The sequence below is a fragment of the Siphateles boraxobius genome, unplaced genomic scaffold (genome assembly GCF_051911475.1).
Source record: "Siphateles boraxobius isolate OS27281-9 unplaced genomic scaffold, OSU_SipBor_1 8, whole genome shotgun sequence".
Lineage (NCBI taxonomy): Eukaryota > Metazoa > Chordata > Actinopteri > Cypriniformes > Leuciscidae > Siphateles > Siphateles boraxobius.
This window is the reverse complement of record NW_027509208.1, coordinates 22,558,082-22,572,374: the sequence shown is the minus strand read 5'-3', so window position 1 is coordinate 22,572,374 and position 14,293 is coordinate 22,558,082. Positions and strand designations below refer to the sequence as shown.

At 35.7% G+C, this 14,293-nt stretch overlaps 1 protein-coding gene across 2 annotated transcripts in view; it reads right to left on the bottom strand.

Annotated features, from left to right (window-relative positions):
* Nucleotides 1–14,293, bottom strand: part of ezrb (ezrin b) — a 31,577-nt gene that overhangs the window by 5,998 nt on the left and 11,286 nt on the right. For both annotated transcript variants that reach the window (XM_077221063.1, XM_077221064.1), the window contains 7 exons: nt 11,586–11,681; nt 8,935–9,209; nt 8,678–8,761; nt 6,550–6,696; nt 3,842–3,938; nt 1,138–1,301; nt 25–155 (listed from right to left, as the gene is read on the bottom strand). In XM_077221063.1, the coding sequence (XP_077077178.1) occupies nt 25–155; nt 1,138–1,301; nt 3,842–3,938; nt 6,550–6,696; nt 8,678–8,761; nt 8,935–9,209; nt 11,586–11,681 (994 nt within the window). The remainder of the gene's footprint in view (nt 1–24; nt 156–1,137; nt 1,302–3,841; nt 3,939–6,549; nt 6,697–8,677; nt 8,762–8,934; nt 9,210–11,585; nt 11,682–14,293) is intronic.

Below are 14,293 nucleotides of genomic sequence, written 5' to 3'. Positions count from 1 at the left end.
AAACGCTGGAGCCTGGCTTCTTACCTTTCTCTGCTTTTTTGGTCTTCTCCTCAAACTGGTAGAGTCGCATCATCAGCTCCTGTTTCTCCCTCTCCATCTGCTCCTTCTCTTTCTCTATGGCCTCTCTTCTCTTCTTCTCGCTCTCCAGCTGAGCTCTGCAGATAAGACACAACCAAAGAGACACACTGTGACGTGTGCTCAGGACACCGCTTTATACCCACAAACAAAAGTCATCTCTCAGACCTGCCAAGGGAGACATAATAAAGTGGTCGTATAATACAAAACTCAATTTGCCTTGCTCATAGTCCGATGTTAATAATTCAAAACTTATTGTCCTGCTGAGAAAATGGCTTGTGCAGAAATCTTGCTGGCTTCATGACATCACAACCATGAAGAGACGGCCGGTCAAGTTTAGTACTCAGCAACTCATGATGGGCAACAGCTAGTTAACCAATCATTACCATGGTCATTTACATTTAAACATGCTTAAAAGCCATTTGGAAAGTAATTTGTAGCAACAAAGCAACTGGAGTTGACTAAAGACAATGCCACAAAGTAATCATAATGTTGGATACTGCTATTTGAGGCGGATAAATCTGTAACATATAATATATTTAATTACCCACCTAGAAACTGCCTAGCAACCTTTCAGAGGATCAAAGGTACCACATAGCAAATCTCTTAAAAAAAAAACTCAAACCCTTTAAAAACTACCTAGCAACTACATAAAACACATTAGCAACGACTAATACATGCTTTAAAAAAATTAAAAAAAAAAAATTAAAAGCAAACCAAAACAAAAGCAAAAGAAAAAAAAGCCCAAAAAACTAACAAAAGCAAAACATAAAATCAAATCAGGCTTTGCAAATCCAGTTTCAAATCAAAACAAAAGCAAACCAAACAAACAAAATAAAACTACCAAAAAAATCAAAAAAGAAACCAAAACTAAACCAAAGCCAAAAAAAAGAAAAGAAAAGGCTTTGCCAATCCACAGTTTCTAGTTGTAATAAATGTAGTAGAAATTGTAATATGTACTAATATAGCACACAAATGCAGAATATGGTCTGTTTTGTATCCTGCAGCATCTGCTGATGAGACGACATCACTCCTCACATCGCCATTGTGATTCATCCTCACCTCTCCATCTGTTTGTGTTGTTTCTCCTCTCGAGCCTGTGCTTTCATCTGCTGCACCTCGATGGTGTCCGGCTTCCTGCGGCGCATGTACAGCTCATGGTTCCCCATGCACAGCTGTAGGATACGTTTATTGATGCGCAAGCGTTGGGCGTAGAACACGAAATCCTGCAGGGATAAGAAGGAAGAGACAAGATATAAAGAAGCAGGGGTTTATGAATCATCCAATGTACTGGTTTTTGGTCAGATTGAGAAGTCTGTGTATTAGTACAAAACAAGTCGTGTGGTAATGTAAATGTAAGTCCTACAGAAAGCAGCTCAGCTGACGCAAAGAGATAACGCTCTATGAAGACAGTGACTGACTGCTGGTTTATATCAGCTGAAACAGCACGGCTACAACTAATGACTCTTTACTGTGAAACTGCACGCATTACAGTGATTTACTGGTTGCTGTGTGTGTCGCAATAAAGCCATAGACATTTCACCATCTTTTTCTGTCACATTGCAGTGTTATTTTAGGATTATTTATACACCAGACGCGCCAGATTTTAATTGTAGTCTATAGAAATCATTCTGTACTTTTTACCAATATGTTACTCGAAATGCAAGGAGAAATAAGATACTTGATCTCTTTGTTATGGCTCTATTAAGGGGGCAGTGAATTCTACTATTGGTCCTCCTTTGGGTTTCTGAGATTATAATACAGCCCAGCAGTTACCTGCGTATAAGTTAGTGCTGCGTAGAGAGAAAATGAAGGAAAGAGGGGTCTAGGTTTAGAAAGGACACTTCACTGGGATAGGTTATAGGATAGGTTTAACGAGAAGTTGGAATATCAGCTGAATGGAAAAAAAATGAAGTGCAACATTAAATGGATTTAAAACCTTGGCAGGTAATGAGAGAAAAGAAAACCAATAGGATTTAATTGGATGGTTTTAACTCAGATATGCATTTTTCTGATACATTGAATGAGTAGTAATTAAGGTTTGATCATCATGATTTTAGAGCAGAAATCAATTATTCAAAACAAAGAACAAAATTTAGTAATTGTGAAAAAATTGAAGTTCACAAGGTTAAATGTCTTTTTTTTTTTACATATAGATGTAAAGAAACGTCCAGGCACTGATAATATAGGAGGTAAGTGTTAAAGATCTGTGCATAACAGTTGTGTGGAACTTTTCACCATATATATTTTTTGGTCTCTTAAGTCTCTTAAGCTACAAAGGTCCCAAGAATATTAAATAAATCTGTGCCAAAAAACAACAAAAAACAAAAACAAAGAGCCTAAGAATTTAAATGATTTTAAACGAGTTGCTTACACGTCATTAATCATGAAACGTTTTGAAGAAAATAAAAAATTAGTAAGGGAAGTGATTTTACAGCAAAAAGAGTCTAGCCTTGATCCGTTACAATTTGAGGGTAGAGGTGTGAAGGATGCTATTTCTTAAAGGGGAACTCGGCAACTCTAGCTATTTCTTCATTGATTTTCACTTTTGTTGTTGCATGTTTTCCAATTTTATCATGTGGAGTATGTCTACCGAGGTGGGTAATAAACACACACCGCCCTCAATGTGTATGATGCATGTCGAATTGCCGTAAAGCAGTTTGTGGTTCTCGCTCGTTCTCGCTTCTCACGAGACTTCCTATTTCCAACTTACCGGGACGTTAGTCCCCATGTTGCAAGGTTGGTTTTCCACCTGGGAACGCTAGGGGGAGCGGGGAAAGTCACCATTTTCACCAGAACAGGATATTTGACCATCCAAATGATTTCTAAATGGTTTCATTAAGTTGAAATAGTTGCCAAGTTCCCCTTTAATGTTTTAAATCTTGTTTATAAACACTTGGAAAAACCAGAGGCATTATTTATTGATTTTCTCTTCTGCTTTTAATAAAATTCAGCCTCATTTGTTAATAGAGAAATTAATATCTCATTTTAACATTGATTTAAATGTTGCTGAATGGATTTTAGATTTAAACAGGAAGATCAAAGTGTGTTAAAATGAATGTACATTCTAAACAGTTATTTTGTTCTACTGGTTCTCAAGGATATTGTTTGTCACTTATGTTATACATTATGTACACAAATGATTGTCGCAATTCATACGAGAATAGGCACATTATTAAATATGCTGATGACTCTGTGATAGTGAGCCTTCTACAGGATCAGGATCAAGGGCATGGTTCAGTAGTGGATGACTTTGTGATGTGGTGTATTAAAATTACACATTCAGTTAAATATGATATGAACTATGATGTCTGTGATGTGTATTATATATTGTTTATGTATTATGCATTGTCTGTATTTCTGTTACCTTCTGCTGCAAAACTAGTTTCCCCTAAGGGGGACAATAAAAGTAAACAAACAAACAATGGTTTTAAAGAGCATCTTGTGCTTTACAGCCTTTTGTACAAAGTTCACAATGCTCAATGTTTCAAATACACAATTAGTGACCTAAAAATGGTGCAGAATCTGAACGTATCTTACTGCCATAATAATAGTTCTTTAACATTTTCTTTTTTAATGCGAAAACTATTTAAATTAGACCTTTTATTCAAAAACCTAATTCTAGACGTAACATTGGTGTGAGATAAAACGTTTGTCAATTAGAGTGTAATAAAACAAGTTTTATTCTGGTCTCGTCAGTTTTTCAGTTTCAGGTGGGACTGTGAGGTATGAAGGCGGCTTGTGTCACAATTGCAGTTTCACTTACTGGAGCTTTTTTATCTATAGGCTTGATGACAAACTTCTTATCGTTGAAGGAAATGTTTCTTATTTCGCTCCAGGGGAATCCAATTTTCGGTGTGAGTCTGTGAAGACAATGATGAAATCATGAGATATTTTCATTCCAGACATAGTTACGCAAAGCCTGAAATCGCCACTTAAAAAGGTGGACGACAACCATCAGATCTCGCCGATCGAGCAAAAGACTAAATATTACCACTGAGATAAGTTTGTAATGCAGTGAGAATGTTGAACCACAGGCATGACGGCTCATCACTGAGATGCTCAAAGAATCCCAAGACAAAGAAGGGCCAGCGATTAACATGAGCAAATGACATCATCGCAGTGAGGAGTGTGCTGTGATGTCTTTGTGGAGCTCATGGGAGTGGCGTTACAACGACGCCTTCCAACGTGCATGTAACATTGTCTAAACGTGTATCTAAGAGAACACAAAGCTATTGTGGCCCACCTCATATGACACACCACAAAACTACCCTAAAACAAATGGCAGAAATGGTACAACTAAATGATGGTAATAAATATGGCATGAAAGATTTTTTTTTCTAAGGGTAGTGCAGTATAGGGTGCCAGGAATTTTGGGGGAAAGAAAATTGGAACAAATACACTAGACCATTGACTGTCATATTTCAGTAGCATTAAACATTTATACAATATTATATTTTAAATCATTTATGCAAGTATTTAAAGAGGCCCTAGTTTTTGTCCTTGTAGTGCTATGACTGTTACAGTCGATCTCATGCTTGGCTTTGATTGGCTCTAGTGGGAATAGAGTTCCAGAGAGATTGTCGTGCTGTCTTGGTCTAGGTGGAATAGAGCTGCTAAAGATGTCGTGAACGTGCCTGCTCATTTTTTCCTCCTGTGGACAGAAGGCATGCAGTATTTACAATGGTTATTCTACCATTTAAGGAAAATCCTATATTCGTACATTTTTGGATAAGTAAATAAATAAATAAAATACTATTACAATATTATATACCAGTACATGTTTATATACTATATTATTATTAGTATAAATAAAATAGTATTATATACAGCACCTGTCAAAAGTTTGGAAACATGTTTTTCTTCTGCTCACCAAATATGCATTTATTTAATCAAACAGTAATATTGTGAAATATTATTACAATTTAAAATAATTGTTTTCTATTTTAATATATTGTGAAATGTATTTTTTTTCCTGTGATGGTAAAGCTGAATTTCCAGTCTTCAGTGTCACATGATCCTTCAGAAATCATTCTGATATGCTGATTTAATGATCAAGAAACATTATTATTGTGATCAATGTTGAAAACAGTTGTGCTGCTTAACATTTTAGGAAACAATGATACCATTCAAACATTTGTGGTAAGATAAAAACAAGAGAGAAATAAATACTTTTATTTATTAAATTGATCAAAAGTGACAGAAACATTTTGTAACAATTATAAATGTATTCAATTTAATAAATTATTTAATAAATAAATGTAATAAATGCTGTTCATTGGACTTTCTATTCCTCAAAGAATTCTGAAAAAATGCCACAATTTCCACAAACGTGTTAAGAACTGTTTTCAACATTGATATTAATAAGAAGAAATGTTACCTGAGTCTTAAACAGCATATAAGAATGATTTCTTAAGGATCAAGTGAAGACTGAGTAAGAGTAAATAACCGTTTGAAAGTAACTTGGCTTAGAATAACAATAGTATTGGCTATATTGTTACGCCACTATGGGGTGACTGGTAAAGTAATTATTAAAAATTGTATTTGTCATTGAATCATTCACTCAAGAGAATCATTCAAAGAACGCTGATTCATCCAATAGTAATGAAACAAGTGAAGTCATTATGAGTGAATCATTGAATCATTCAAACCACTTTTTAATTATTAATTCAAATTAAATATTTTTAAATAGACTGCACAAATTAACATTTTGTCATAACCTCTAGAAATGTACGATATTTTGCGTAGCTGTCTGTTCAGAATCGTGATTTGAAACAAACGTGAAGCTAAGAATATGGGCCACTCGGCAGAAAGAGCACAGCTAAAACAACACCATACACCATACAAACACAAGCAAAGATCAGATGAATGTGAACTATTTCACAGGTCGTTGTGCAACGTGTGCACTCGAGAAGCCTTCTCTCAGTCACACACACAATCCTTGCCCAACATTTTCAAGGACTGCACAGCTTGAAAAACCAGTCTTTGTTGCTATGGTTAAAATAGAGGGCATTGTGGGGAAAAAGCCATTAGACGCCACTGCACTTATGTGGACACACAGAGAGATCTCTGTTTAAGGAAACAATGGAAATAAAATGGATGTTACTTCAAAGAAGAACATCGTGTTCTAGGAATCATGTCCTCAAACCAAACTAAATCACCAAAAGCACTCCTCAATAGCTTGGATTTATTAAAGGAAATTAAAGGGGGATGATGGATGTGCAGGCCAAAAGAATTACTAAGTAGCTAGTTATACCACAAAATACCATTGTATTATGGTAACCATAAAGTACTCGTAGTACATACAGTAATAACAACTGATACCATTATTTTACCATGGTACTGGCACAGTGCTTTTTTGTAATCTAAATTATTTAAAAGAAGAGGAAAACACTGAAGATACATGAGGTGTAGTTGAAATGGCACTTCAGATATGAATAATGTCAAATGAATGTAGGGAAAGGCTAAACTCACTTGTCTTCTTTCTCATAGATGTTTAGGCCCAGGGCATCCACACCCAGCCATAGCTCCGATCCCTTCTTGTTCTTGATGTCGAAGTAGTTCACCCCATACATTTCCAGATCCTGAGCAATTTTCAAATACTCAAGCATTGCGTCCTCTCTAGGGATAAATAAAACAGGACAACAAAATGATCAGATTCGGTTTGTAATGCTGGCTGGTGATATGACCAAAATCTTAGCAAAGAATGTTATAACATGGTAATAGTATATCACAATGTAGTCATAACTAGGGTTTTACACATCAAATAATATTTTATATATATTACATCATGTTATCCATAATTTAATTCTCTGCTTATGGTTGTCAAAATTATCCCATTCAAATGGATCCACGAAATAGACTAAAACGCTGTATTATTCATGCCAGGCCAGTAGTTGGCGATGTCACTGTGTAAAGAAACACTATGCACCAATAGACTGAACACGCAATACATGTGCATGACGTCACCGTTTTCGCAAATTCACGTTTTTGTAGTTTACATGGAGAAGATAACGATATCATTTTCAAAAGTAAGCAATTTCAGGCCCCCAAAACGCCATTGTCGTGTAAATAAACAGCCAAAATGCATAAAAGGTTTTAGTTAAAGGCCCCTAAAAATATTAGATCATCCAGTAATTGAAATAAAACACTAAATGAAAAACTTAAATGGAAATTAGAAAAATTTAAGAAAGTCCTAAAATGACCAAAGGTAAAATTTAAATAAAAAATAAAGCTACAATATGTAAAAAAACAATAAGAAAAGCACATAATTAGTAACTTAACCTAAAATTAAAACAACTTTATTCTTAAAAATAGTACTAAATAATATAATAATATATAATTCTAAAACAATCCTGACGAGATTATTTACTTTATTATATGGATATATAAAATTAGATGTTGTAAAACTGCTAATCATTTGAATTGCACTTTTTTGAATTATAAATTGAATGTTAACATGGAAAGTTCAGACATTATCAACCACAAACTACCGACAGTTATACCAAGTTTATAGCCATCCACACTGTGAGACAGATTGCAAACTATAGTTCGCAGATTCACACTGGAATTTTTGAAATTGCGCCGCAGACATATTGCAGTATAAATGGCGAAACGCAATGACAATGTCAGTTGGTAGAGATTCTATGGCACAACGTACATCTATCACAACCACTCAGGCCTATAGAATGATTTATCAAGCAAGTCAATTAAAGCTCCAGTAGGTAGCTTTTGTAAACAAATATTTGTTAAAACTGTCATTATGTCCTGAAAGTAGAATATGAGACAGATAATCTGTGAAAAAAATCAAGCTCCTCTGGCTCCTCCCTGTGGTCCTACTGCCATTTGCAGAAATACACCGCTCCCGGTCAGAAACAACCAATCAGAGCCAGGAGGAATGTCTTAGCAGTGTCAATCACGCTCGTGTACGCGCTGATCACCCCTCTCTTGCACAGCGCGAGCGCGTACCGTCGTTCGTGACTCTCCTGTTCGAACTCGTTCATTTCAACGAACAAAATGACTCGAAAAAAGATTTGTTCATTTTGAACGAGTCTTTTTCGGAGTCATTTCGTTCATTCAACGAACGAAATGACTCGAAAAAAGATTTGTTCATTTGGATGAACGAGTTCGAACAGGATCACGAACGTGCATCACAGAACAGAGCAAGGCAAGCATTTGTGCTTATAAAACTTAAAGTTTTTTATTTATTTTTGAAATGACCGATCGTTTCGCTAGATAAGACCCTTATTCATCATCTGGTATCTTTTAAAACCCTTTGAAGCTGCACTGAAACTGTCATTACTGCAGCTTTAATAGGCATCAGTCAATAAATGTGCCTGACTGTCCAATTGACTGATGTATTAAGATTCTCTACTGACATTTTAAAAATCTACATTTAACATAACACTGTCCTCCGGCCACCTTGTTCTCTAGAGACAAGAAAAGCCTGTGTGTGGAAACCCAAAACTCCATAATCTTCTTTTCAAGACGTCTACTCAAAAAACACAATTACACACAAAATTGCATGTGTGCAATTGTCAGATAAGATGAAGATGTCATAATAAAGGGGCCATTGATAGCTTTTGCGAGGAAGTCAACTTACTTGAGCATTCCTCGATGTTCCTCGTGCCACACTTGAATCCGCTCCTCCCACTGTTCCCGTGACAACTTGTGCTGGTCTAGAACCCTGCAGGACACAATGTGGAAATGGACAATGAAACCACAAGACAAACAAGGACTTGTTTCAAAACCATCATTCGTTATCTGGAACCAAGTATTGATGAGAAATGGTAAGCAGAATTCAAATCATGTACGTCCAAGGAGGACATGCCCCAGCTAAGCCAAACCTCTGTGCCTCACCGTTGGGGCAGGAGACGATCTGACGTCAGGTATCCAGGCCTGTGCATTTCCTTGCTGAAATCACCAAATTTGGCCTGCACTGAATAGGAGGCCAGAAGCACCGCAGTCTCTGGAGGACAGTAGATTTCGTCACTCAGAATGCCATCTTTTACTTGCATGAAGAACAGCTTTTGAGTGATCTCCTGGATCAACTCATCCGACACATCTTCTGGGAAGAATTTAGCCCGGAACTTAAACTGGATGGGGTTCTCCTTCTTTACATCCTGCGCAGAGACCTGCGAGAAATGAGTTGATTTCATATGTTGACTATCATGAATGTATCAACTCCAAATATGCACATTTAGACCACAGCCGATTATATATTTTTACAGTTATTGTTCTCCATTTTTGTCTATGAAGCTCCAACATATGCTAGGATTTGATGGAAGCACTGATGGAAATAATTCAGAAATGTCAAATTCTTTAAAAGTCTGACATCTAATTTGAATGGTTTTATCTATACCAGTTAGTTTTGGTGCTTAAAACTGACTGAGCAGCATGAGTGCCAAGAGTGTTTTTATATATTAAAACAGCACTATTTGTATTTCTTTGTGAGTCTGTGTGAGAGGTGTACAATTGTGTGTGTGTGTGTGTTTAGACGGGGGGTCTAAATTAAATTTAGAATGTGAGAAAAAAAAAAAGCTCCCGGTTTTCTGTGCTTCCCAAATTTGGCCAAAAAGAGTGAGTGAGTGCGAGTGTCAATATTACTACTGTAATATTTCCCTTTAATTAGTTAACTACCTTAGTTAAGACAAACTAACAATGAAAACCAATTCTAAATCATTTATTAATTTGAATTAAATGTTAAATTTCAACATTTACTAATATAATATTAAAGATCAAAAATTGCATCTGTTAATATTTAATGGACCTGAGCTATCATGAACTAACAATGAACAGTTGTATTTTTATTAACTAACGTTAACAGAGTGAATTGGTGAATTTCTCATTGTTAGTCAATTTCAGTTGAATTGCCTAATGGGACCTTATTCTAAAGCGTTACCAATTTTATTACGTATAACCGTAAAATTACAAAATGTGATATTCATGGCTTTCTTTATGAAAACCACAGGGAGCCCTTAAAGATTCTCTTCTATTTCAGGGATAAACAAGTGCTCTCCATCTCCATCTCTATATTTCCATCTCTATCTCCATCTCTATATTTCCATCTCTATCTCCATCTACATCTCTATCTCTAGTCATCCATTTGAGCTCTGATCTGTGAGGTGTTTATGAGAGGAATGAAGCCAAACAAGTTTCTTCTGAAAAGATTTATGGTGGTTAAAACCTCATTTATGACCTGCATTTGCTCAAATATTTTCACACCTTATTAAAATAACAGTCATTCTAGGACACTGTATATTTTTATCTAGTAAAATCAGTCACTTAATGTGAAATGACACTTTTTTTAGGTACAATTTAAGTTCTATTTTCATAACTGTTTGTTGTACTGGTCTAAGTTTTCACACTGCACACATTAGTGGTGCATATTTATTGTGGTAGCCATGTCACCAAATCAAAAACAGCTGGTATTAAGTCATCTGTGTATACAGTCAGATTTAATCAAGTAGCTTATTGTTACAGGTTGGGGTTTGGGTTCAGTTTGGGCACTAAGTGGATGTTAATGCGTCGTCTTCTTACTAGAACTAGATTCCAATTAGTAACTCAGATTAAATTTCATGATGACAAACTAAAGTACGTAATTGTTAGTTGACCACTTCTGATAACCATTTTACAGCCGCCGCTGATGCTTGCATTTTGAAACAAACCTAATACTTATTCTAATAATTAATAAAAAACCAGTAGACTGAAACATAATCCAAAATAGGGTTGTCATGGTACCAAAATTTAAGAAGTAAATACTACCAGTAAAACGTTGTAGTTCTCTGTACCATATATACTGTAGTCTATACTTTGTCCAATTTTGTCTTGTTCATTAGTTTTCCGTTAATCATTGCAGTTTTCGATTATACCTTGCATTTAAATACGGTTGTCAATCCAGAAACTTTGTGTGTACTTAGCCGCATGAAAAACTAGACTTGTAATCAGACGGTGAATGGGTTATTATAAACAAACCAAGAGAACCTCTCCCTTTATAATAATTATGGCTGTCAATCTCTAAAGAGCAAACGCACTGAATTCTCTACTATCGCGAAAACTCCTGTTACAATAAAAAAATATGTCTTAATTGTACAATAAATCTCTTATTTACATAATGTTGGTACTTTGTTGTTAGTAATGAAAGGATTTGCAAGTGTGTGACATCAGTATGACAATAAGTAATTCATTTCCATGTGTAAGGAATTCCGCTTTCCTTCAAAGTGTATTGCATCAACTGTACAAAGACAACAAGGAGACACATCATTCAAATGTTTAACCTCCTGACTGTGTCAGTCCAGCAGGTTAGAGGCACGTAAGTGGAGTGGAAATGTATGCATGAGGGTAATTCAAATACATTTATGAAAACAGAGAGTACATACTCAAGTAATAAACTGTAGTCAGGAGAGACGCCATATTTCATTTTACGAGGATGAAAACGAAAACCCTGACTAAGGTTTATTAAAACCTAGAGAAAATCAGAATATCATGGTATTGACAATCAACTGTCTTACCTTTTTATCAAGTTTCAGCCATGTAAGGTACCCTTTGCCGTCCATATACTGTAGACCGAAGTACCATATTTCACGTAACCCAATGGTCTTCACCACCTGTCAGGAAAAATAATGACACTTTTTAGCACACAATAAATGGATTAATGAATTAGTAAACGGTTGTTGGCTGCTTTATGCCAGTTGTATATTTGTTGCTTTGAAATATAACATTACACATGCTTGAATTTCCCAGAAAACAGAATAATGGGTATATTTTAAAAATAAATACTGAATTTACTATTTTTGCCTTCTTCCCATCACCAAAATAGGCCATTAGCTCATCCACACTCATTAGCTTTAGCAGGGATGGGTGTGATAGAGCACCAGAGGCCCTGAAGGCAAAACTTTAGATTTCAAAAGGTCTATATGCATGTACACAATTTCCCAGAGGCTTTGTGCACGATGGTATTTATTACGGTTTTTGACTAATGCTGCAGCCCTCATGCAGCAGCCATCATCTGCTGGTTCAACCGGAGTTTAGATCTACACCTCGAGAGCATGCAAAATAAATAGCATTTTCAACACTCAAAAGTTGGAAACTTTTGAATGGTGGGGAACATTTTTGACAGAACTAATTTGACACAAATAAAGGTCAACAGGAAACTTTCACAATGCCTTGAGCTCTCTATATCCACAACAACGCAATTAACAGAACGCGTACCATGTGTAAACTTCTGAAACACAAACTGCACTGCAGGAAGTGTTAGGTGCATATTTACTAATCGATTCATCCTCTCAGATCTGTGTACCAAGCGTAATGGTGATTGACAACAAAGAATTACCCACAAAGCATGTGCGCATACGCGTGCTAATGACATCACAGACAAATTAGGTTTATAAAGCACACAATCAAACTCGCTTTCAAAATATCCTCTTCTCGGTCAAAAAAATAATAATTTGCATGTTAGTCTAGTAACCAAAGGAAGTGTTTATGAACAACCATATTTAACATTTATTTTTCTTTGGGAATGTAGCAGAAGAGAACTTATATGGGACAAATTATAGTAAAAAATTGTAACAGAAACCAAATCACAGCAAATGTTTTACACATCTGTGTTTGTTCAAAACAACATATCAACAATAGTTTTTCCTTCAACCAATCAGAATTTCTATTGCTTTTTATAACCAGTCACAATTCTGCCAAGTCGCAAAAAAAAAAAAAAAATTCCAAACTGGTGACAAGGACACAACAGAAATGTTGTAAACCAGCTCAACAGGTTCTAATCATCTCTAAGCTCAGTGACAAAGCTAAGCAAAAGAAAGAAAAATAAATCTGTAGAGCAATTCCTAAAATACATTTTTACAATTAAACACATAAAACTACGTTGAAAAGAATAGGCTTTATTTAAATTAAACATCCTGCTAAGATTTATTTGATAACAACATTGGGCATAATTTGATTTAATGCGTTATACTTTAGAGTTCCATGATTTTGCAGGGATTTAACTCAGCCTGCCAGCATGGACAGCTGGACTCCCAGAGGCTTCAGTGAAAATCTCTCATCTATGCCGGGTGCCATCCACAGTTCATGACTGCCTCTTTAAGAGCACTATACTCTGAAGTGGATTCTGGTTCTGTTCCACATGGGAAAACTAGAGTGTGCTCGGAGAGGGGCGGCCCTTATTCACTGTTTCCACAGTCGTGGCAGTCAATGAGCACATCGGTGTAATGGTCAATGAGTCATGATTCAAGGGATATGCTCTTTTCAAGAAGAAAAAGCCTTCCTGTGAGGTTTTCGCGGTGTGTGGGACCTTCTATTTGGAGGGGATTATCCCATGTCACCAAGCTGGTAATTAAATTAGGTCATAGGCATGGGAGCTACTGACAGACACTTGCCCAGTGAAGTCTGAGTTTGTCCTGTGATGTCCTTAACTGTTTTTTGTATTATTATTTAAAACAACTTAAATTACAAATTGAAGCATTAAAATTAATGTTTGATATACTTTATATTTAAATAATCCAATTTAAGATTGGATTCAAACTTGATCAAAGTTATTTTTGTGGTTAACTCATGTACTACCGCTGCACCTTTTTTTTGTTTGAACAACAAGAATTTGACTGAAAACAAATGTAAATTTGCATTGTTGATTTAACTTTTAACATTTCTCTGAATAACTGTTTGCAGACCTTTTCCTCTCTGCTTCTGCTGAATGACATGAATTTGTTTAAGAGCGAGGAATTATGGGAAGAGAATGAGAAGCTGTCATTGAGGGATTAAACTGATGGATTGCAGATATCCGGTATACATTCTCTGTTACACAACCTGAACTTGTAACAACTAAATCAAATCTTCTCTTTTTCATATATTACATATCGATTGCAGCCAAATAATTGCAGAAAAAACATAGGCTATCTTTACTTTCTGTCGATGATATAGAATGAATAGTTCAGACAATTTATTACATTAATGCAATCAAAAGTAAATTGTACTAGTTCAGATTATAAATCTAAACAGACAACAGAGAATTTGGCACATGATGTTTAGTGAGGTACTTTCAGCGAAAGTTTTTCTCAGCCCAGTATAAGGTAATATTTGTTGTCAGAAAAGGATAGAGCAGTATACAGAGCGGGGGTGTGCATCTCATCATTTGTAAACAGAAATATCATCACCAGCCAATGTTTACATAAAAAAAGTTGAAATCTGGATGATTTCCCATGCACACTAGTTT